This window comes from Mobula birostris, chromosome 6, assembly GCF_030028105.1.
Source record: "Mobula birostris isolate sMobBir1 chromosome 6, sMobBir1.hap1, whole genome shotgun sequence".
Lineage (NCBI taxonomy): Eukaryota > Metazoa > Chordata > Chondrichthyes > Myliobatiformes > Myliobatidae > Mobula > Mobula birostris.
The window spans coordinates 113,747,183-113,773,598 of NC_092375.1; the positions used below are offsets into that span (position 1 = coordinate 113,747,183).

The 26,416-nt window shown below is 45.3% G+C and overlaps 1 protein-coding gene across 1 annotated transcript in view; it reads right to left on the minus strand.

Annotated features, from left to right (window-relative positions):
• The window catches only part of LOC140199274 (carboxy-terminal domain RNA polymerase II polypeptide A small phosphatase 1-like), a 45,097-nt gene extending 38,884 nt beyond the window's left edge, over window positions 1–6,213 (minus strand). Inside the window, exon 1 of the mRNA XM_072261050.1 lies at window positions 5,817–6,213. Within this exon, the coding sequence (XP_072117151.1) occupies window positions 5,817–5,883 (67 nt within the window). The 5' untranslated portion in view covers window positions 5,884–6,213. The remainder of the gene's footprint in view (window positions 1–5,816) is intronic.
• Between the last annotated feature and the right edge of the window lie 20,203 nt (window positions 6,214–26,416).

Genomic DNA, 26,416 nt, shown 5'->3' on the forward strand with positions numbered 1-26,416 from the left:
GAAATGTATATCATTTGTGTTTTTCTGGTGAATGATGTGTATCTGAAGCTCTTGCTGTGATGCTACTGCAAGCAAGTTTTTCATTGTACCTGTGCATACGTGGACTTGTGAATACAACAATAAACTCAATTTTGACTGCCAGTTTAACACACACAAAGTGCTGGAGGGACTCGGCATGTCAGGTAGCATCTACGGAGAGGAATAAACAGTCCACGTTGCGGGTCAAGGCCCTTTCTTGCCAATCCTGATATACGGTCTCATCCCGAAACATCAACTTATTATTCCCCTCCATTGGTGCTGCCTGACCTGCTGAGTTCCTCCAGGATTTTGTGTGTGTTATTCTGGATGACCAGCATCTGCAGAATCTTTTGTGTATGACTGGCAGGTCCGCTTTGACTTGGAGTTCAAGGCCCTGGAGTGGGGTTTGAACCCTGAACTTCGTCTCAGGTGATGCCCAGAGTCACAGAACTAAAGCCACAAGTGCCAGTTGTGGATAAAATGGAAGACCAACAGGAAACACATGGTGGAGTTACAGCAAAGTATTTACAATTAATTACCAGCAGGTTCAGGAATAGTTATTACCCTACAAGCAAAATCATGAAGGATCCAACCCACCCTGCTAATGGGCAGTTTGTCCCACAACCATCAGGAAGGAGGCTAGGCAGCATCCATGCCAGGACCACCAGACTCAAAAACAGTTACTCCCCTGCAGCCAGCAGGCGAATCAATTCCTCAACCACCACCATGTCATCATTTTCTGTTAAGAGTCAAGTTATGTAGAGATCCTGGTGTAGCTACTATCACTTCATGGGCACACAACCAGTCTAATTATATAACAGTTACTTGTACATTTGTTTTATAGGATTGCTCTATATTTATTGTGGTTTTTATGCTGCTTGAGTTTCTTATATGCTTCAGCGGATCCAAAGTAACCATTATTTAATTCTCCTCTACACTTGCGTACTGAAGAAACATAGAAACATAGAAAATAGGTGCAGGAGTAGGCCATTCGGCCCTTCGAGCCTGCACCACCATTCAGTATGATCATGGCTGATCATCCAACTCAGAACCCTGTACCTGCCTTCCCTCCATACCCCCCAATCCCTTTAGCCACAAGGGCCATATCTAACTCTCTCTTATATATAGCCAATGAACTGACAATAACTAATCTTGAACCATCAGGCTCCCGAGCCAGCGTGGATAAATTCACTCCCCTCAGCTCCAAACTGATTCTACAACCTACAGACTCTAATGCATGTTCTCAGTATTATTTATTTACATATTTTTATTGTTTGCACAAGTTGTCTCCTTTTGTACATTAAGCTTTGCTTATGTACAGTTATTCATAAACTTCATTGTATTGATTTATTTTCCTGTAAATTCCTGCAAGAAAATGAATCTTAAGGTAGTATATGGTGGCACCATTAGGTTCAGGAACAGTTATTACCCCTCAACCATCAGGCTACTGAACCTCCATGGATAACTTCACTCACCCCAACACTAAACTGATTCCACAGGCTATAGACACACCTTCAATGACCCAACAACTCAGTATTCAGTTATTTACTTATTTATTACATTTTTTTTAATTGCAGAGTTTGTCTTCTTTTACACATTAGTTTGTCAGTGTTTATAAACAACTTTTCATAAATTCTATTGTATTTCTTTACTTTCCAGCAAATGCCTACAAGAAAATGAACCTCAATATATATGGTGACATATATGTACTTGGATAATAAATTTACTTTTGACTATTAAACTCCAGGAACATTTGCATTCCTATATTGAACTGCATTTGCCCTTTCTCTGCCCAGTTTGTTGATGACTTCCTATTATCTGTATCTGTTCCTCATCTGTTAACTTTTGCACTATATGCAAAATTCTAAAGCACCTAATCTACATTTAATCCAGAGATTACAATTGAATGGAAGAGAGCATATTAGGAGTTTAGGACAGACTAGATGGGCCAAAGGGTCTGTTTCTGTGCTGTAGAACTCTATGACTCTACAGGAATTGGGATGTTATGTTGATTGTTGTACAAGACATTGATGAGGACTAATTTGGAATATTGTGTGCAGTTCCAGATACCTATTTACAGGAAAGATATCTATTAGATTGAAAAAGTGCAGAGAAAGTTTAAAAAGATGTTGTTGGAACTTGAAGACATGCATTATAGGGAAAGGCCAGATAGAGTAAGATTTTATTCCCTGGAGCACAGGGGAATGAGGAGAGATTTGATAGAGTTATACAAAATTATGAGGGTATAGGTAGGGTAAATGCAAGAGGCTTTTCCCACTGAGGTTCAGCGAGACAAGAACTTTTTGGGTGAAATGTTAAATATTTAAAAGTATATTTAACATTTTTAATATTTAATGGTTCTGTCATTCAGTAAGAACATGGCTGATCTGACCATAGACCCAGGTTCACCAACTGTTTTTTCCCCATAACGCTTAATTCCCCAGCTATGCAAAGGTCTACCCAACTGTGTCTTAAATATATTTAATAAGACAGCCTCTGCTTCCTTGGGCAGAGAATTGCACAGATTTACTACTCCCTTCATCTCTGTCCTAAATCTATTCCCCCAAATCTTGAGGCCGTGTCCCCTAGATCGAGTTTCACATAGGGTCACAGTGCATGACAACACAGAAACAAGTCCCCGGGCCAATCAGTCCATGTCAAAATATGATTCCGCCTATCTGGGAGAAAAAAAAGTTCCCCCTCATCTCCACCTCAAACCTACTCCCCTGAATCTTGAGACACATCCCAGTTTATTGATACCAGAGGTAGATCAGACTGGTGGGCATAGATTTCAGAAGAGGAGAACTTTTCTCCCCCATCCAGAGAGTGGGAAGCACCTGGAACACACTGCCTCAGAGAACACAGATGGCATTTCAGAAATGTCCAGATGAACTTTTAAGTCACCCTGACTGGGAGGACTTCAGACCAGGAATGGGAATTGGGATTGTAAGAAAGGGGAGGATCCCTTTGAACCTGTACCTCCACAACCTCTTTGAAGGAGGGTGGAGGTACAGGAGCATCAGAACTAGTCCTGCCAGACTGGGTAACAGCTTCTTCCCCAGGCTGTGAGACTAACAAACACCCAGTCAAAACAAAGGCCTCGTCACTAGGACAGTGAGCTGCATTACTGTCTACCCATGTTGCACACTTCACATCCATTCTGAATTATATTTTATTAACTTACTTGTGGTAATATTTTGTTTTATGTGCTGTGCATGATGCCTGTATTGTGAGTGCACTGTAGACTGGAGGAATATTGTTTCCTTTGGATGTATATACGTACTGTAGTCAGATGACAATAAACTTGAAGTTGAACTGGTTGTTATGGAAATAACAGGCTGAATAGCCTGTTCCATGCTGTACTCATCTGGTTTATTGATTCTAAATAGAAGCTAAATTGGAAGAATGAGGGGGATTTTATTGAAACCTGTCAATATTAAAGGCCTAGAGTGGACGTGGAAAGGCCGTTTCCGATGTAGGGGTGTCTAGCACCAGAGAGCACAGCCTCAGAATAGAAGGATGTTCCTTTGGAACGGAGATGAGGGGGAATTTCTTTAACCAAAGGGTGATAAATCTGTGGAATTCATGACCACAGATGGCTGTGGAAGCCAAGTCAGAGGTTGATGGGTTCTGGTTAGCAAGGTTATCAAAGGTTACAAGGAGGAGGCAGGAGAGTGGGGTTGAGAGGGAAAATAAACCAGTCATGATGGAATGGTGGAGCACATTCCATAGGCTGCACAGCCCAACCCTGCGCCTATGCTTATGGTCTAATCGGCTATGAATATTGCCAACAGAAACTAGTGATGTTGTGCCAGCTCTCAGATGGGAAAGCAGGCGGAATTTCCTAAACATGGTCGCGCACGTTACGACGGTGTGTTGGCTGAGTTTATGATCCTCAAATCTCCAGGATGGGACCAGAACCCACCAACTCAGATTGAGGATGAGTAGAGTTGAATGGAGGAGAGAGTTGAATTGACACTTGAATTGAGGAGCTGGGCCATAAGGCAGTAGTTAAAAACCACAAGCCATAGGAGCAGAATTAGGCCATTCAGCCCATCAAGATAGTTCCATCAGTCCATCATGGCTGATTCACTTTCCCTTTCAACCCCATTCTCCAACCTTCTCCCTGTAACCTTTACACCCTTACTAATCAAGAACCTATCAACCTCCACTTTAAATATACTCAATAATCTGGTATCAGCATCTGTGGCTCACCATTCTCTGGCTAAATAAATTCCTCTATTCTCTGTTGTAAGTGGACATCTTTTTATTCAGAGACTACACCCTCTGGCCCTAGACTCCCTGAGTACAGGAAACATCATCCCTATATCCACTATCTCGGTCTTCCAATATTCCATAGGTTTCAATGAGATCCCGCCTAATTCTTTTCTTAGATAAGGACCCAAACTGCTCACAACACTCCAAGTGCAGTCTGACCAATGCCTTTTCAAGCCTCAGCATTACATCCTTGCTTTTATATTCTAGTCCTCCAGAAATGAATGCCAATATCGCATTTGCCGTTCTTATCACCGACTCAACCTGCAATTTAGCCTTTCGGGAATCCTGCACTAGGGCTCCCAAGTCACTTTGCAACTCTGATTTCTGAATTTGCTTCACATTTAGAAAATAGCCTGTGCCTTTATTCCTCCTCTCAAAGTGCAACACCACACACTGTATTCCATCTGCCACATTTTTTTTGCCCATTCTCCCAATCCAAGTCCTTCTGCAGGCTCCCTGCTTCCTCAAAACTACCTGCCCCTCCGCCTGTCTTCGTATCGTCCCCGCTCTCGGCCTGTATCGAAGTGGCCGTATGTCAGAACCTATCCCGAGATCAGGAAGTTTGCCAGATCGGACCTGTGGCGCAGCGCGGTTAACTTCGGTCAGCGGTCCGATCCAGACGATGCGGCGACAGCTTTCACCCGGCCCCCTCTCCGACCCCACACCCAGCAGCTCAGCGTCCCTCGCAGCCGAAATAACAACACCCTTTAGTCATAAGGGACGGGAATGCTGCTAAATTTAACCGAAAACCTTCGGGAGACTCCCTATTTTGAAACAATCAGGCAAAAGAGATTGGGTAAGGGAGGCGACGCTCGCAATACAGTCTGGCGTGCCTCTCTTTCTCTCTCTCTCCCCCCAACACAAAACTGAAAAACACACACAGACACACCCACCGCGGGAGTTCCATGAAAAAAATGGCATCCGATCGCTTCACGCCAGAAAAATAACCATCCAGCCAAATTACTAACTGATGCAACATCACCGAGGGTGGCAGGAGAGACGGTTTTCAAACGCTGACATTTAAAAACAAACGATTCCTCTTGGACAAACCTCCCTCCCCGCCTGCCCGCTTCGAGTTGAGCAACGCTCCCGCCCAGAAGAACAACAACTTGTTTAGAGAGGTGCTGCGCTCTCGCTCTCTCGCTGCTCGGGGAAGGGGGGTGGAGAGAGAAAGCGAAAGAGGTACAAACCCCCGAAGACAAGCTAACACCCGCTTCAGTGTGTTTAAAAAAAATACTTGATCTTTTTTAAAACGAGCCGTCGTATTCGCGAAAAGCCGAAATCTTAAGAAATATGAAAAAAACCCACGAAATCATATGTACTAAGATTCAAACAGGAATGGAACATAAACAAACAGGCGGAGGAGGGGTAAACACACACAGTAAACCAGAGCAGAAATAGCACTCGGCTAGAGAAGGGGAAGAATCGCAACAATGTTGCGGTCGAGTTTACTACAAAGTTTCGACATTTAAAACCACAACAATGTTGCCGCGTTAGTTAGAATGTTACTAAATTGTTACCTTTCTCTCGCAGCGGGCTGTTCGCCTCCTCTTTGCTGACTTGGGTGATTATGGACGGGCTGTCCATGAGCTAGATCTTTTCTTTTGGGTAAAAAAAATCCCCCCTCCCACCCTCCTCCAGGTACATATATGTGATTAAATCAGGAGTGAGCAGGGAGGAGAGGAGAGGAGGGGAGGGGGGACGAGAGGGGAAAAGCGCGGTTCGGGAGCTCGCTCACAACATGGAAACCTCTCGTCAGTTTCAAAGCGAAGCGACCAAACTAACATGGATCGTGCTAGTCGGTTTCAAGGCGGCCCTTCTCCGGAGACGATGCGGCCGCGATTCCAAGCTCCCTGCTCGGCTGGCGAGCGCTCCGAAACAGCGGAGGCGTTCGTTCTTCCTTCCTTCCTTCCTCCCTTACTTCCCCACCCCTCCTCCTGGTTCCTGTACCCCTTCTCAACTCCTATCCCCCCCTTCCTCTCCCCCTCCTTCCTTCCTTCCTTCCTCCTCAGCAACCCGATCGCAATTCGCGAACCCCGGGCTTCGGTTTTTTTTAAACACACACACACCCAGTAAGAATAAAACGAAAACAAAGTTCGGCAGCCCGGTTGTTTTGCTGAGGGGGAGTGCACGGGGAGCCTAGAAACAGCGACAGCGGAGCCCCCAGGGTTAGGGAGCGTCTCCAAAGCGCTCACTGCAAACGGCAACATTCTTTTCTTGTTTTAGAGTCGTGATAACTGCGTGCCGTTTCAAAGAGAACGTCGCGCCATATTTTTTCCTGTCGCTGTTGATTTATGAAAGGAACACAACGTGAAGGCAGCGCAAGGGAATTCAACCCACCGAACAAACCTAGCGAAGAGGTCGAGCAGCGTCTGTGGGGAGGAAGGAGTTGTCAACATATTGGCTTGAAACTTTGCTTCAGAACTGGGTTAATTAATTTAATTCGTTATAATTCAGATAACTCACCCCTTCCACACCAACATAAGTACTATAAAGATGAAAATTAGTACTTGACCATAAGACATAGGGACAGAATTAGGCTATTCCCCTTCGAGCCTGCTGCACAATTCCATCGTGGCTGATATGGTATCCCAATCAGCCCCATTCTCCTGCCCTCTCCCTGTAATCTTTGATGCTCTCACTAATCAAGAACTTATATATCCAATGACTTGGCCTCCACAGTCATCTGTTGGCATTAAATTCCACAGATTTGCCACCAAGAAATTCCTTGTCATCTCTGTTCTAAAGGGACACTTCAATCATGTTATGAAAGGGAGAATAAAACTACACCTATGGGGATCCCTGCAGCAGCATCCGGTGACCCCTGTGACCTCTGCCTCAGAAGGCCAACATCAGAAAACCTTTCAAGAGGGTGAACTCTCGCAGGGCGTCAGGCCCTGATGGTATACCTTTGTAGGGCTCTGCAAACCTGTGCCAACCAACCTGTGGGAGTGGTCAAGGACATCTTCCATCTCTCACTGCTGCAGTCAGAGGTTCTCACCTGCTTCGAAAGGCTGACGATCATACTGGTGGCCTAGAAGACCATGGTGAGCTGCCTCTGCAGCCATCATCCAGAGGCACTCCTATTTGCTGTGATGAAGTGCTTTGAGAAGTTGGTAATGGCTAAGCAAGGACCCTGGACTTGCGGCAACTTGCAGCGAATGCAATCTCACAGGCTCCCCTTTCAACCTTGGATCCCCTGGCCAATAGTAATACCTACATCAGGCTACTGTTTATTAACAGTAGCTCAGCATTCAACACAGTCATACCCTCAGGTCTAATCAAAACGCTTCAAAACATTGGCCTCTTGTACCTCTCTCTGCAACTGGATCCTTGACTTCCTCAATGGGAGATCATAGCCCGTGCAGATCAGAAACAACATCTCCTCCTCACCGACAATCAACACTGATGCACCTCAAGAATGTGCTCTACTCTCTACACTCACGACTGTGTGGATGGGCACAGCTCAAATGCATCTATAAGTTTCCTGATGACACAACGATCATTGGCAGAATTTCGGATGGTGATGAGGAAGCATACAGGGATGAGATAGATCAGCTGGGTGAGTGATGTCACAACAACAACCACGCACTCAGCGACAGTAAGACCAAGGAATTGATTGTGGACTTCAGGAAAGGGAAGCTGAGAGAAGACAAACCAGTCCTCATTGAGGGATCAGAAGTGGAGAGGGTGAGCAGTTTCAATTTCCTGAGTGTTGACATCTCTGAGGATCTAACCTGGGCCCAACATATTGATGCAGTTACAAAGAAGGCACGGAAATGGCGATATTTCATTAGGAGTTTGAGGACTGATATAGAAAGTAGAAACATAGAAAACCTACAGCACAGTACAGGCCCACAAAGCTGTGCGAACATGTCCCTACCTGAGAAATTACCTGGGGTTACTGATATGTCACTAAAGGCAGTCGCAAATTTCTACAGGGGTACTGTGGAGAGCATCTGAACTGATCAAATCACCATCTGGGCTGGAGGGGCCACTGCACAGGATCGAAAAAGCTTCAGAGAGTTGTGAACTCATCCGTCTCCATCATGGGCACTGGCCTCGCAGCATCCGTGTCACCCTCAAAAGATGATGCCTCAAGAAGACGGCATCTATTGTTAAGGATCCCCATCACCCAGGACATGACCGCTTCTCATTGCTACCATCAAGGAGGAGGCACAGGAACCTGAGGGCACACCCACAGCTTCAGGGACAGCTTCGTCCCATCCACCATCAGATTTCTGAATGGACAGTAAACTCATGAACAGCACTTCACTTCTTTCCCCTCTCTTTTTGCTCCTATTATTGAATTTAATTTAATAATTTTCAGTACTATATATTGCAATGAACAGTTGCCACAAAACAATAGATTTCATGACATATGTCAGTGATAATAAACGAGATTCTTCTATTCTGAGGCTGAGCCCTGCAGTCCTAAGCTCCCCCACTATCGGAAACATTCTCTCCACATCCACTCCATCTAGGCCTTTCAATATTTGATGGATTTCAATGAGATCTCCCGGTATTCTTCGAAACTCCACCAAGTACAGGCCCAGAGCCATCAATTGCTCCATGTACATTAACCCTTAAATTCCTGGGATCATTCTCGTGAACCTCCTCTGGACCCTCTCCAATGCCAGCACATCCTTTCTTAGGTAAGGAGCTCAAAGCTGTTCACAATACTCCAAGGGCATCTGACCAAAGCTTTAAGAAGCCTCAGCATTACATCCTTGCTTTTATATTCTGGTCCTCCAGAAATGAAGCTAACTTGCAATTGTAGTTCAGTGATCTTCCATGTAAACGTCTCTACTTCAATGCTATGTGAGACTTGGACTTGCAATTAAGGCCACATTTGCAATGTAACATAGCATGTGTACCAGTGTTAAGGATCTTGAGATGTGCAGTATCAGAGATGTTTGACATGATGGTCTGTTTCAGCAGGGTGACGCAAGGCTGGACACTCTACATGCTTGCAGTATTGGTGTACATGTCCCTTGTCCTGCCATCCCACTTAGCAATGTCATTGAACACTACAGCACAAGCCCAGCTCCTTAGGTTCACAATGTCCCCAAATAATTAATTGAATGACACGCAACTAAACTAATTCCTTCTGCATGCACATAGAGTCATAGAACACTACAGCACAGAAACAGGCCCTTCAGCCCATCTAATCCACGCTAAAGTCTGCCCATTCCCATCGATCTGCACCTGGACCATAGCCCTCCATACCACTCCCATCCACGTACCTATCCAAACTTCTAAATATTGAAATCGACTTTGCATCACCCACCACATCCACAGGCAGCTCATGCCACACTCTCACCACCCTCTGTGAGGAAGTTCCCCCTTTAACATTTCACCTTTCACTTTTAACCTATGACCTCTAGTTCATGTCTCATCCAACCTCCGTCGAAAAAGCTTGCTTGCATTTACCCTAACTATACCCCTCAGAATTGTACATACTTCTATCAAATCTTCCCTCATTCTCTTACACTTCAGGAAATAAAATCCAAATAAAATTCAACTTTCTCTAGAGCTCAGGTCCTCAAGTCCTAGTCACATAGTCTATACCCATTCATTCTCTACACATTCATGTGCCTCTCAAACACCTCTGTTGACTTTGCCTCCACCAGTCTCCGTGTAAAATATTTGCCCCAGATACCTCCTTTGAACTTTCCCTCTCATATCTTAAGTGCATTAGACATTAGACATTTTGTTTACTCTATGCCTCTCATAATCTTATTGACTTCCATCAGGTCTTCCGTCAGCCTCTGCTGCTCCAGAGAAACCCAAGTTTGTTCAGCCTGTCCTTATAGCTCATGCTCTCTAATCCAGGCAGCATCCTGGTGAACCTCTTCTGCATCCTCTCCAAAGCCTCCACACCCTTCCTATAATAGGCAACCAGTACTCAGACATGATACAATAGTCTAGTGGCTAGTGTAGTGCTTTACAGCACAGAAACTGGGTTCAATTCCCACCTCTGTCTGTAAGGAGTTTTTATGTTCTCCCTCCAGATGCTTCAGTTTCCTCCTGCATTCCAATGACACACGGAGTAGTAACTTGAGGTCACGCTATGTTGACGCTGGAAATATGGCAACACTTTCAGGCTGCCGCCAGCACATCCTTGGACTGTGTTGGTCGTTGACGCAAAGTGACACATCTCACTGTATGTCTCAGTGTACATGTGACAAATAAAGCTAATCTTTCTTCTACTTCTGAACTCAGTGCCTCAACTAGTAAATGCAGGCTTGCCATGTGCTTTCTTAACCACCCTACCAACCCATGCAGCCACTTTCGGGGAACGTGGACCACAAGATCCCTCTGTAAATCAATATCTCTCAGGGCCATGCTGTTAATTGTGTATTATATCACTTCAGTTCTGTCTCTAATGTCATCTTGTCTAGTCCTGCCAACCATTAACCTCCCATCCTCTGCCACCCTTCTACAATCTTTCTAGCATTGCCTTAAATAGCGAAAGACTTGGATTCCACTGCCCCTTGAGGAAGAGAATTCCAACCCCCTGGGAAAATAAAAACATAACATAGAGCGATACAGGCCCTTTGGCCCTTGATGTTATGCCAACCCTTTAACCTGCTCTAAGATCAATCTAACACTTCCCTCCTACATAGCCCTTCATTTGTTTATCTAAGAATTTCTTAAATGTCCCTAATGTACCTGCCTCTACCCCCCCCCCCCCCCAGCAGCACGTTCCATGTACCCACAACTTTCTATATAAATAAACTAACCTTCGGATATCCCCACTATACTTTCCTCCAATTACCTTACAATTATGCCCCCTGGCATTAACCATTTCTGCCCTGGGGAAAGGTCACTAGCTGTCCATTCTACATATGCCTCTTGTTGTTCTGTATACCTCTATCAAGTTGCCTCTCATCCTCCTTCGCTTCAAAGAGGAAAGCCCTAGCTCTCTCAACGCCAATTTATTATTTCTTTTTTTTTTGCACTATTGATTCATTTTGCAATTTACTGTATTTTTTATGTGTGCACCGTAGCACTAAGTTGAGTATGATGTTCTCGAAAGGGGTATCTATTGGTGGTTCCTCGGGTGGCTGTAGGGGGCCAATCTGGGATACAGGGTGTTAGGGCTGATTCACCTCATGGAGAATGCCTGTGCGTGACTTTGTTTAACGTGGGGAGGTGGATTCACAGGCAGCCACCACACGGTCCTTGGCAGATCGGGGTCAGGATCCAAAGCATAGAGTGCAAGGCGACAGGGAGCCCGTCACTGCTACGGACCTTCCTCAACCTTTGCTGCCATTGTGATGTGTCATCATCTTCTGCCAGCTCCACCGTTGAGGTCTTGGTTAGATCGCTCTTTCTCTGGAATCTTACCACCATGAATGACCCCACCAGGAACAGGAGCTAAGCTCCAGGCGGCATTGCCCTCGGTATCCCAGGAACTCACAAACCTCTCCACCATGACAAGATGACAATTCCTGGAGAAGTACAGTTTGTTCCGTACTGCTAATGCAAAACAACAAATTTCAAGCCATTTGCCAGTGATAATAAATCTGATTCTGAGATTCTCCCACACGACGAAATATCCCCTCTACATCTATGGTAGACCCCTCAAGATCTTGTGAATTTCAGCTCCTTCCCCTCTCACTCCTCTTCTTCTCATCAACATATCACTTCCCTCCAGTGCCCCTTTCCTCCCATTTCTCCCATGGTCCACTGTCCTCTCCTATCAGCTCTTCATCTCTTCCATCTATCACCTCCCAGCCTCTCACTTCATCTCCCCTCTCCCACCCGCCCACCTTCCCACCCACCTTCCCCCCCACCTGGACTCACCTATCACCCGCCCACCTTCCCCCTCACCTGGACTCACCTATCACCCACCCACCTTCCCCCTCACCTGGACTCACCTATCACCTGCCCACCTTCCCCCTCACCTGGACTCACCTATCACCCGTCCACCTTCCCCCTCACCTGGACTCACTTTTCACCTGCCCACCTTCCCCCTCACCTGGACTCACTTTTCACCCGCCCACCTTCCCCCTCACCTGGACTCACCTATCACCCACCCACCTTCCCCCTCACCTGGACTCACTTATCACCCGCCCACCTTCCCCCTCACCTGGACTCACTTATCACCCGCCCACCTTCCCCCTCATCTGGACTCACCTATCACCCATCGGCTTGAACTCCTTCCCCTCACCCCATCTTCTTATTCTGGCTTCAGCCCCCTTCCTTTCCAGCTCTGATGAAAGGTCTCAGTCCGAAACATTGACTGCTTATTCCCCTCCATAGACCCTGCCTGTCCTGCTGAGTTCTTCCAGCATTTTCATGTGTTGCTCTGGATTTCCAGCATCTGCAGAATCTCGTGTGTCTATGATTTTCTGTCCCATCTTTTTTCATTTGACTGTGCCCCCCCCCCCCCACCCATTCCAGGTTTCAGTCTTGTAAAGTTTCTCTGGTCTGTGTGCAATGCACCTACCGTATATCCTTCCTTCAATAATGAGATCCATACTGTATGCTCCAGTCTGGGGACTGCTACCCTAAGGATAACCAGGATCAGATTCCGGTTTACTATCACCAACATGTGCCATGAAATGTGTGGTTTTGCAGCAGCAGTACAGTGCAATATGTAAAAAAGTTCTATAAATTACAAGAAATATTAATAAAATAAATAAGAAGTGCAAAGAGAGCAAAAATAGTGAGGTGATGTTCATAAGTTCATGGACCGTTCGGAGATCTGATGGTGGCCGGGAAGAAGCTGTTCCTAGGATGTTGAGTGTGAGTCTTCTCCTCTCCAATGAGATAAGAACATGTCTTGGGTGGTGGGGGGCCTTGTCTTCTGGAATTATTCACTGTGCCCCCCCCCACCCACCACCTTGGTGGTCTCCCTCATTTCCAGGGTCTCCTGCAACTTCTCCTCACCCTGAACTTTCCACTGCCCGGCTTTTGCTCCCAGACTCCCAGTGTCTTGCTGACTCCCTGGGGGGGGGGGGGGGGGGGGGTTGGATCCTTCAGGATGGACACCGCTTTCTTGAGGCATCATCGCCTTTTGAAGGTGTCCTCGAAGGCAGGGAGGGCTGTGCCTGTGATGGGGATGACTGAGTCCACGTCCATCTGCAGTTTTTTGGAACGCTGCGCATCAGAGCCCTGTGCTGTACACACTAATCCAGGTGTGGTCTCACAAAGCATAATTTTGTATTCAATTCCCCCTACACTTCGGATAAAGGAATCATTTTAACTCTGACTGTCAGTAATTAATGAGTTGCCACAGGAATCAGTGATCAGACCTCAACTATTTATAATTAATATTCCAAACAGGGGGTTATCGAGCCATAGTTATACTGCATGCGAATGATCCCTTTGCCTAACTCATCCATGCTAACCAAGGTGCCTTACTGACATAGTTCTAGTTGACTGCATTTGACACATACCCCTACGGAAGGCTTTGTGGGACAGATTGATCATGGAGTAGATCAAAGAGCACAACTAGTCTACTCTAAGATCAATCTAACTCCTCCCTCCCACATAGCCCTCCACTTTTCTATCATCCATGTGCCTGTCTATGAGTCTCTTAAATGTCTCTAATGTATCTGCCTCTCCCACCACCCCAGGCAGGTGTTCCATGCATCCACCCCTCTCGGTGTAAAAAAGTTACCTCCAACATCCCCCCTATACTTTCCTCCAATCTTCTTAAAATTATGCTCTCCTTATATTAGTAATTTCCACCCTGGGATAAAGTCTTTGGCTGTCCACTCCATCTACACCTCTAACAGGTCACCTCTCATCCCCTTTCCTAACTGCCCTATCAACTTATATGGAAACTTTGAAGGATCTTTGAACATGGACCAAGATCCTCTGTTCCTCCACACCATAAGAATCCTGCCATTAACCTTGCATCCTGCCTTCAAATTTGACTTTCCAAAGTGAATCACTTCACACTTTTCCAGATTGAACTCCATCTGCCAGTTCTCCGCCCAGCTCTGCTTCTTTTCAATGTTCTGTTGTGACCTACAATAACCTTCTGCACTGTCCACAATTCCACCATCCTTTGTGTCATCGGAAAACTTACTAATGCACCCTTCCGCTTCATCTAAGTTATTTATAAAAATCTCAAAGAGATTCCCAAACAGATCCCTGTGGAACATCACTGGTCACTGACCTCCAAGCAAAATATGTCCCTCTACGACCATTCTTTGCCTTCTATGGGCAAATCAATTCCAAATCCAAGCAACCAACTTTTCTTGGATCATATACCTCCTGATTTTCTGAATGATCTTACCATGGGAAACATTTTCAAACACTTTGCTAAAATCCATATACACCACATCCACTGCTCTGTCTTTATCAAAGTGTTTTGTCACTTACTCAAAAAATTCAATCAGGCTCGCGAGTCACAACCTGCACCTCACAAAGCCATGTTGACAATCTCTAATCAGATTATGCTTCTTCAAATGCTCATAAATTCTGTCTCTAAGAATCTTCTCCAATAATTTGCCCACCACTGAAGTATGATTCACTGGTATATAATTCCCAGGGTTATCCTTACTCCCGTTGCTGAATAAAGGAATAACATTTACCACCCTCCAATCATCTGGTATACTCCTGTGGCTAGTGAGGATGCAAAGTTCATCACTAAATCTCCTTCCTTGCTTCCTGTAGTAACCTAGGGTATATGTATCTTGCCCAGCCCTGGGGACTTAACTATCCTAATATTTTTCAAAAGTTTCAGCACATCTTCTTCTTAACATTGACATTTTCTAGTATATCAGCCTGTTTCATGGTGTCTTCACAATCGTCAAGGTTAAGGACCTCCCCTACCTCCTCTGATTCCAGGCACATGTTTCTTCTTTCATCTCTGATCAGTCCTTCCCTCACTCTAGTCATCCTCCTGTTCTTCACATGCATATAAATTGCCCTGTAGTTTTCCATAATCCTACTCACCAAGGCCTTCTCGTGGCCCCTTCTATGCTGACTCCACTGTTAAGCTTCTTTCTGGCTGCCTTGTGGCTCTCTAGAGTCCTGTCGAATCCTTGCTTCCTGAACCTTAAGTAAACCTCTCTCTTGCTCTTGACTAGATGTCCCACATCCCTCATCAACCATGGTTGCTTCACCCTAGCATCCTCTCCCTGCCTTGATGGGACAGACCTATCCTGAACACTATGCAAGTATGAGGACTTTTGGCTCATGAGGTCAAAACCAGCTTCCAGGGGAACTTAGGATAGTACAGCACCTGAACAGGCCAAACATGATGCCAAGTTAAATTAATCCTATCTTTTGGAATGTGTTCCATATCACTCCAATCCCCGCCACTTCTTGTGCCTATTTAAATCCCTCTATCATATCTGTTTCTACCACCTCACCCGCCTACCCGTTCCAGGCAGCGACTACTACACTTGCCCTGCACATCACCTTTACATTTTCTGCTCTCTCATCTTCGACCTGTGTCCTCTAAGACTTGACATTTCTATCCTGTGAAGAGTAACACATAGGAGCAGAATTAGGCCATTCAGCCCATCAAGTCTGTTCCCCATTCAACCATGGCTGATTTATTTTCTCTCTCAACTCCTTTCTTCTGCCTTCTCCCAGTAATAGTTCATGTCCTTACTACTCAACTACAAGTTCAAGTTTATTGTCATTCAACCAAAACAATGTTCCTCCAGAACGAGGTGCACAACACGGTACACACACTTCACAGTCAACACATAAAGTAATATTACTGCAAATAAATTAAGAAGTAATAAACTATAATTCCAGAAGATTGACATTTAGCATAAGATACATTTACAACTCAAGCTAAAAAGTAAACGATATAACGGTACTGGTGCTTCATATGTGATGAGACCTGGGTAGTGACAGGGAGTTCAGTAGTCTCATGGCCTGTGGGAAGAAGCTGTTTCACATCCTAACAGTCCTTGTCCTAATGTTATTGTACCTCCTGTCTGATGGTAGGGGGGTCAAAGAGATTGTTGGTCGGATGACAGGGAGGGATCCTTGACAATGCTAAGGGCCCTGTGTATGCAGCACTCCATAAATATCTCGAATCAAGAACCTGTCAACCCCCGCTTTAAATATACAAAGATATGGCCTCCACAACCATCTGTGGTAATGAATTCCACAGATTCACCATCCTCTGACAAAAGAAATTCGGTTCTAAAAGCACATTTTTTGAATTCTGAGGCTGTGCCCTGAACCTTTATAAACTTCTGAACACAGACAGACTCATTAGAAGATGCCAAAGCTGCAAGACATATACCCTGGCTGTCTACACTATCTGTACCACTCATAATTCTACAAACTTCTATGGGTCTCCTCTCAGTCTGCGAACAACCCACCTGTGTCCAATCTCTCCCTACAGCTCATACTCTCTAATCCAGACAGCATCCTGGTGAACCTCCACCGCACTCTTTTCAAAGCCTCCACACCCGCCCTGTAATGGGGTGACCAGAACTGTGCACAATCCATTTCCTCTCCTGATTTCCCTACACTCCTGCTTGCTCAACCACACCCACCGAATCCCCTCCTTTAAGGGCAAGTTACGGGAGCTAACCTACTACCTAGTACAGGTCATTCTGGAGTTATGAAATTATGGATAGCATAACTGGACGGCGTTGGAGGTCAGGACAGAACCTGAAGATTGTGAGACAGTGCCTCAACCTGTGTTGCCATTCCCTAATTCATACTCAGCCAATCCTGCCGTGTGGCCATGTTGTTCACAACTCTACTGTCCTAAAGCAAGCACTCTACACCGACCCCCATCTTGTGTGGTGTACTATTCCATACAACGAAGAGCTGGTGTCTGCGTGCCATCTAGAAGATCATTCCATACATAATTAATCAAGGTAGTATGGAAGAAAATATAAACAATAACAGAGTACAGAATATAGTGTCCCAGTTATAGAGAGAGAGAGCAAGGGTCACAATGAGAGACCAAGAGTTAATTTTTATCGTACAAATGGTCTGTTAGCAGCGGGGTCAGAAGCTGTCCTTGAGCCTGTCGGTACGCGCTGTCGAGATTTCATATCTTCTACCTGATGGGAGAGCGGAGACAATGACCAGGGCCCTGATTATGTTGGCAGTGGGGAGAGGAGACAAAGTCAGTGGAGGGACTGATTCTGATGCTGCATCCTTTGAATCAAAGACCAGCTTCCATGCCCGTTTATGTTGGCCTTTTTACTTCTTGGGGCATGGAGAAGATGCTTGGAGGGTTCTCAACATCTCAAAGATGCAGCGCCGGAATCAGAATCGGGTTTATCACTGACATATGTCATAAAATTTGTTGTTTTGTGGCAACATCACAGTGCATGACAGAAAAACTACTACAAGTTACAAAATAAATAATTAGGGCAAAAGAGGAAACAGGAGATTGTGCTCATGGGCCATTCAGAAATCTGGTGTCGGAGGGGAAGAAGCTGGTCCTAAAACATTGAGTGAGGGACTTCAGTTTCCTGTAACTCCTCCCAATGGTAGTAACGATAAGTGGGCATGTCCTGGATGGTGATGGTCCTTCACAGTGGATTTTACCTTCCTCAGGCACCGACTTTTGAAGATGCCCTCGATGGTGGGGAGGTTTGTGCCCCATAATGGAGATGGTTGAGTCCACAATCTCTGCGACCTCTTGTGATCTCGTACATTGCAGTCTCCACACCACTAGTAAGGGAACTCTCCACTGTACATATGCAAAAATTTGCAGGTCTTTGGTGAAGTAATTCTAATTGTGTTCTTTCTTGCATAATTTATGTTTATTGAAAGTTGGATTAATTTTCTCATGTACCGATATGTTTAAAAGTTCCTCTTGCACACTGTACATATAGATCAGAATCAAAACCAAGTTTATTGTCACTGATAAATGTCATGCTAATTGACTCGTAGCAGCAGGACTAAATATTTTTATAACTTGTGGTGCAAATGGCAATGGAAATAAATAAATAATGCGAATGAGGAATGGTGAGATAGTGTTCTTGGACCATTCAGCGGAGGGGAAGAACATCCCTCAATACACATCCTTCTACAGATGCGCAGTACAGAGCGTCCTAACATGCTGCATCACCGGAAGGCTCTACAATGGGTAGTCAAGACCGGCACCAACCTACCCCCCTGATGTGATGGAAATGAGACAGATTCTTTGGGTCTCAAGGCAAGGATTCTGGACACAGTTTTAACAATAAGGAGTTTACTTACAAGGGGAGAAGAGCTTGGGGACAACACAAGCGGCTACAATATTCGCACAAACGCGCTTAGCATAGACGAGCGTGGGAACAGTCGGGTCGGCAGTACAATGCACGAGAAAACAGTGTGGGGACAGAGTACAGGTACATATACAAGCAAGGGAAAAGTAACTACGATACCTACCCCCCTTGACTATGGGCAGGAGCAGCTCTCTGCCACAGGGACAACAATAAACGCTCCCAAAACCCTATTCAATGCACAGCTCGCCACGTGTCTCCAGCGCTGTTCTGCAGTCTTCAGCCTGGAGTGAAGCAGGGTGGTCCCTTGAGGATGGCAAAAAGAAGATTGAGCCAAGCACATGTAGCACCCTTTATAGGTCAGGGGGCTGGAGGGTCCCCAGGTGATTCACCGGGGGGCCAACGGCTTGGTTCTAGACGGGTTAATCCAATTAAGGTGGCCAATGGTTAAGTGTGCATTGATTAGCTGGGAGGGATGAAATGTTGACTGGCGTGTGGTGTGCCTTCCGACCAGGTAGAGGGCAGTGCTGAGCTGTGACAGGCACCGCTCTCTGGATACGCCCCCCATCAAGGACACATATACGACGGGGCCTGTAACATCATGAAGGATCTCACCCCTCCTGCCCATGGATTGTTAATCCCACTGCCATCAGGGAGGAGGCCACGCGGCAGTCACGCCAGGACCACCAGACTCAAAAACAGTTACTCTCCCCAAGCAGTCAGGCTGATCAACACCTCCACTCACTAACCCACCCCCTCAACAACCACTACCTTATCATTTCCTGTCGGTCACTTTATGTACGGATACTCTTGGACCTAGCATCACTTTACAGACACTTTATCAATCTATGTATATACAATATCTTACATGTTTATATTTATTGTGTTTTTTTATTATTGTGTTATTTTCCTATTGTAGTTTTTCCGTGCTGCATTGGATCTGGAGTAACAATTATTTTGTTCTCCTTTACATCTGTGTACAGGAAATGATATTAAACAATCTTGAAGAAGTCATTCCTAAACCGTTGAGTTCTGGCTTCAGGCTTTTGTACCTCCTCTCTGGTGGTAGTAACAAGAAGAGGGCATGTCCCAGATGGTGAGGGTCCTTATTGACAGATGCTGCCTTCTGGAGGCATCAGATCACCTTTTGAAGATACCCTCGACGCTTGGGAGGGTTGTATCTATCCCTGATGAACAAGGGAAAACAATGGCAATGCAGAATGAAGTGTAATAGTTGCAGAGAAAATGCAGTGCAGGTAGACAAAGCTGTGCAAGATTATAATGAGGTAGATTATGATGTCAAGAGTCCATGCGACACAGAAACAGTATCAGGCCATTTGGCCCATTGAGTCTGTTCTATCCTAACATTTAACAGCCTGTTACAGCGAGGTAGAAACTGTCGTTGAGCCTGGAGGGGCGGGCTGCCGGGGGTGGTGGTAGAGGCAGTTAAATTAGGGATGCTTAAGGAAGGCACATGGAAAATGGAGGGCCATGTAGGAGGGAACGGTTATATTGATCTTACAGTAGGTTCACAACACCGTAGGCCAAAGGGCCTGCGCTCTGCTATAATGTTCTATGTTCACTATTTATTGATTTTTGTAGCATAGTAATTTTATGTACTGCACTGTACTGCTGCCATAAAACAACAAATTTCATGACTTGTGTCAGTGATATTAAATCTGACTCTGATTCCAATGTATTTGTGCATATGACAACAAACCCAATTTTGATTCTGTGCAGAGAGAAAGAAAGCGAACGTTTCATGCCAAGTTATTTTCATTAGATTTGGGAATGATGGGGACTATTGGGCTGAAGTTGAGGGGAAGGTAGGGGACGACTTGATGGATGGAACAGTCTCTGATTGGGTGAGACCAGAGTTACAGTCGTCAGGGATCAAGATGGGGCGGGGATTTCACGTAAAGAGTTGAACATGGGGAGCGGGAATGTTGGCCTGAGGGTGATGCAAACCCTCATTTGCCGATCCCACCAATAGATTAGAAAGATTTTGTGGATGCAATGTTCCCTCTCTAGTACTGAGTGTGCTTCCATTCCACTCTTCTCCTAAATGTTGCTTCTCCATACATTTAGCCACGCTCCCTAACTTCCATTTTGTGGAATGTTGATTGGCTGGCACATGATCTCTTAAAGCCCCACCAATCAAACAAATAAATATACACCAATTAATTGTGAAACAGAGGTGGTTACCTACAGGCCAGCATTGAAGGGAAGGACAGAATTGCAGGCATTTGTTTTGAAGATGGTGGAGGGAAGATTTAGATTTAAGAAATAATTGCAGAGCAGCTCAGACCAGGATTTTAGATTCAGATGCAGATTTATTTATTACATATCGGAATCTGAACTTACCACATGTACATTGAAACGTACAGTGAAACGTGTTGTTGTATCTAACAACCAACACGTCTACAAGGACGTGCCGGGGGCCGCCTGCAAGTGTCGCCACATGTTCTAGCACCAACAGAAGAAGAAGAAGAAGAAAGCCCTTAACTCCGAGTGCAGACATCGGGACGTCGTCGTGACAGTGTTTTTTTTAGCAGGCTTTCTTATTTTTACGAGGTCGAGTTGCTAGCTCAACGCTCAACCCAGCACGGATAGAAAGCATGCCAGGGAGCTGGCTGGATTCAAACTCGGGAGCCTTTGCTCTGAAGTCCGGCACTGATGCCGCTGCGCCACCAGCCAGCACCAACAGAGCATCACACAAAATGCTGGAGGAACTCAGCAGGAGGAGGACAGGCAGCATCTATGGAGAGGAATAAAGAGTCAACGTTTCAGGCCGAAACCCCGAGACCTACGCATTAACATAGAACCGTACAGCACTGTACAGACTCTTTGGCCTGTGATGGTATGCTGACTTTTTCACTTACTCCTAAGGTCAATCTAACCATTACCTTTTACATAGATCCCCATTTTCTTTCATCTATATGCCTAACAGTCTCTCAGTTGTCTATAATGTATCTGCCTTTACCACCATCCCTGGCAGTGTGTTCTATGCACTCAACAGCCTCCATATAAAAAAACTACCTCTGGCATCCCTCCCCCCCAAAAAAAAACATTCCACCAATAATCTTAAAATTATGCCCCTTCTATTAGCTATTACTGCTTTGGGAAAAAAGTCCCTCATATCTACTTGATCTGTGACTCTTATCATCTTATATGCTTCTATCAAGTCACCTCTCTTCTTCCTTCATTCCAAAGAGAAAAGCCTGAGCTCACTCAATCTTTCCTCATAAAATATGCTCTCTAATCCAGGCAGCATCCTGGTGGCATTTGAAACCCAACAACTCAATTTACACAGACTTGTAAATACGACAGGACATTTCCCGATCACTTGACAAGAGAGTTATCAAACAAAATGGAGATTAATTTATTATTATCATGTATACTGAGGGACAGTGAAAAACCTTGTTTGCATGTCATTTCATTACGACAGTGCATTGACGTAGTACAAGAGAAACTAAAAGCAGAGTACAGAGCAGAGTGCTACAGTTACAGTGCAGGCAGATAATTAGACACAAGGGTCACGATGAGGTAGATTGTAAATCCAAGTCATCATCATATTGTAAAGGAGGTCCATTCAATAGGGTATTAACAGTGGCATTAAAGTCTGGTGGTACATGCTTTCAGACTTCTGTATCTTCTGCCTGATGGGAGGGGGAGAATGTCCAAGGGGGATGGGGAGCCTTTGATTATGTTCAGAAGTAAATTTATTATCCAAGGATATATATGTCACCTGAGATTTATTTTTTGTGGGCATTCACAAATAGAACAAAGAACTACAATAGAATCAATGAAACGCCACACACAACCAATGTACAAAATAAGACAACCCGTGCAAATACAAAAACAAATAATAATGATAAAAATAAATAAGCAGATAAATAACACTGAGAATGCGAGTTGTAGAGCCTTTGAAGGTGCCAATTCAGTGATAAGGTGAGTGAAGTTATCCACACTGGTTCAGCAGCCTGGTGGTTGAAGGGTAATAACTGTTTCTGAACCTGGTGATATGGGATCTAAGGATGCTTTACCAAGGTAGTGGGAAGTGTAGACAGAGTCAATGGAGGGGAGGTTGGTTTTCTGTGATATGCTGAGTCCACAACCCTTTGCAGGGTGAAGAAGTTACCACACAAAGCTGTGATGCATCTGTAGAAACAGATGAGGGCCATTGAAGATGCCAAAGATATTGGGATAAGGAATTAAATATTGGTGAAGCAGGAGGTTTAAGGTGGACCTTACAGTAATGGAGAGAGGTGGAGAGCTTTAGGGAGGGAATTCTGAGCTCAGTGTCCAGGAAGTCAGAGGCATGTCTTTCTCTCCTCCTCTCCCTCTGTCCTTTCTCTCATTCTCTCTCTCTCTCTCTCTCACACACACACCTTTCTCTCTCTGTCTTTCTCTCCTCTCTCCCCCCACTCTCTCCTCTCACTCCATGCATGTATCTTTATGACCATTCCATGCCCTTCCTGCCCCCACCATCAAGAACATCTACAAGAGGTGATGTCTCAGGAAAGTGATGTCCATTATCAGGGACCTCCCACCATCTGGGCCACGCCCTCTTCTCAATGCTGCCACCAGGCAGGAGGTACAAGAGTCCGAAGACCCTCACCTTCAATGCCTTCTTCCCCACTGCCATCAAGTTCTTGAACCACCCTGAAAAACCCTAACACATATCAGCCTATATTAACAGCACACAAAATGCCGGAGGAACTCAGAAGCTCGGGCAGCATCTATGGAAAGAACAGTTGACATTTCAGGCCAAAACCCTTCATCAGGAAGAATTTCTTCTTTTCTCTCCCTCAGTTTGTACTAGAATTGTTGTTTATTTTGCATATGTGCAAGACAGACATTATTTAAATTCTATTTTATGTTAACCTATCGTTGTTGAGTTTTTAATGAGTTTGTAGAGGCATATAAGAGGTGACTTGATTGACATTTATAAGACAATAAGAGGCATAAATCAAGTGGGCAGCCAGAGACTTTCTCACAACTCAGAGATGGCTAATAGGAGGGGCATAATTTTAAGGTGTTTGGGGGAAAGTAGAGGGGTATATCAGAGGTAAGTTCTTTATACAGAGGGTGCTGTATCATGGGCTGAAAGGCCTGTACTGTGCTGTGTTCTTTGTTCTACTGTACTGCTGCAGCAAAGAGCTAATTTTATGGCATTAATGCTCTGGATACATGTGCCCATAAACACAATAAACTCGAACTCCAGGTCTATTATCATGATAATCATCAAATTTATTATTACTGACATATGTTGTCAAATGTGTTGTTTTGTGGCAGTAGCACAGTGCAAGACATAAAATATACTATAAATTACAAATATATATTCTACATATTTGTTCTGGATAGTGAGTGTTCTTAATGATGGATGCAACCTTCTTGAGCCACCACCTTTTGAAGATGTCCTTTATGCTGGGGAGGCTAGTGCCCATGATGGAGCTGGCTGAGTTTACAACCATTCCCCTCTCCCCTACCATTTACTTAGGCTTCTTCCCCCCCTTCCTTTCTAGTCCCGATAAAACTCTCAGCCTGAAAAGTCAATGGTACTTTCCTCTGCCTTGATGCTGCCTGACCTGCTGAGTTCAATAGACAATAGGTGCAGGAGTAGGCCATTCAGCCCTTCAAGCCAGCACCACCATTCACTGTGATCATGGCTGATCATCCACAATCAGTACCCTTTTCCTGCCTTCTCCCCATATCCATTCACTCCGCTATCTTTAAGAGCTCTATCTAACTCCAGCATTTTGTGTGTCTTATTCTGGATTTCCACCATCTGGGGAATCTCTTGTTCTTACAACCCTCTGAAGCTTATTCATGATCCCGTGCAGTGGCCCCGCCACACCAGACGGTGATGTAACCAGTAGAATGCCCTCCACGGTACACCTGTAGTAATCTACTCGGTTAGTGGTAGGAATCCATGGCATGAAGAATGTTGGGAACCCCTGTGTTAGAGCCTTTGGTGACAAACTAAACCTCCTCAAACTCCAAGCGAAGTCTAGCCACTTGGTGTGCCTTCTTCGTACTTGCATCAGTGTGATGAGCTCAGGGTAGATCTTCAGAGATGTTGACACTCACACTGCCCTCCTTCAACTCTTCCCTAACTGGTCCCCAGTTTCCATCACTCTCCCTTTCTGGGGCTTTATAATCCTCACCATTTCTATCCGTCACACACACACACAAACACACTCACACTCTCACCCTTCCTGTTCTGTCTCCATCTCACTTCCTATCACTGCCCTCATCCTGTTTCACATCAGAACCGACAGGTGTCACATTGCAGAGTTCACCCCGTGCATTAAAATATTCTCATTACAGGAGGTTACCCTATGAAGAGAGATTGAGACACCTGGAACAGAGAAGAATGAGAGAAGATCTGATAAAATATGTAAAGTTATGAAATGGTTAGATAAAATACAAGGAGGAAAGTTGTTCCCACTGGTATGGGTATAGATAGGCAAAATGAAAACAAGATTTTTGAGGGCTGTGGAAAGGTTAAATACAAGCAGGCTTCCTGCACTGGACAACACACACAAAATGCTGGAAGAACTCAGCAGGCCAGGCCGCGTCTATGGAAAAAAGCACAGTCAACATTTCGGGCCGAAACCCTTCTGGCGGGACTGGAGAAAAAAAGGCTGAGGAGTAGAATTCCACTGAGGTTCGGTGACACGAGAACTAGAGATCAGAGGTTCAGAGCGAAGGTGCAGTTTTTAACCAGAACTCGGGGGTCTTCTTCACTCAGAGGATTGAGTGTGTTGGAAAGAGCTGCTGGCTGAAGTGCTGGATGCAGGTTCAAAGGCAATATTTAAGAGAAGTTTGGATAAGTACATGGACAGGAGGGATTTGGAGGGCTCTGGTCCAGGTGCAGATAGATGGGTCTCAACAGAGAACCTGTTCAGATACCCAAGGAAAGACATCAATAAGATTGAAAGAGCGCAGAGAAAATTTACGAGGATGTTGCTGGGACCTGAGGACCTGAACTATAGGGGAAAGATGAATGGACTTCAGACTTTATTTCCTGGAGCATAGGCGAGTGAGGGGAGATTTGATAGAGGCATACAGAATCATAGATAGGGTAAAAGCTAACAGGCTATTTTTCCACTGAGGTTGGGTGAGACTTGAACTAGAGGTTCAAATTTAAGGGTGAAGGGTGAAATATTTAAGGGGAACAGAAGACGTAAGTTCTTCACTCACAGGGTGGTGAGAGTGTGGAACGAGCGTTGATTTCAACACTTAAGAGAAGTTTGAATAGGCGCACGGATGGGAGCGGTGTGCAGGGCTAGAGTCCGGATGCAGGTCAATGGGACGAGGCGGATTAATGGTCCAGTACAGACTAGATGGATCGAAGGGCCCGTTACCCTGCTGATGTGTCCTGTGAATCATGAGCTGGTCTTCATGGGTTCACAGACAGTTCAAAAATCCGATGGCGGAGGGGAAGAAGCTGTTCCCAACACACTGAGTGTGTCTCTTCATCCCCCCCCCCCCGATGACAGCAATGAGAGGGGGGCATGTCCTGGACAGTGAGGGTCATTCACGGTGGATCCACCTTGTCGAGGCACCACCTCGTGAATGTGATCTGGGTGGTTTGAAGGAGCCGGCTCGGTTGACGACCCATTGCAGCTTTTCCTGCTCCTGTGCATTGATACTCCAGGCAGTGATGCAACCAGTCAGAATGCTCTCCAAATTTCTTCGCCTGTGAAAATCAGCTAGTCTTTGGTGACATACCAAGTATAGCCACTGGCATGCCTTCCTTGTGATTGCATCAGTATGCTGGAGCCAGGACAACGCCTCCGAGACGTCAGCTCTCAGAAACTTGAAGCGGCTCACCCCTCGACAAGGACTGGTGTGGGTTCTCCCAACTTCACCTTTCTGAAGTCCACAGCAATTGCTGATGCACTGGACTGCTGCAGGTCTGGGTAAGGACTGGGTGACAGTAGGTGCTC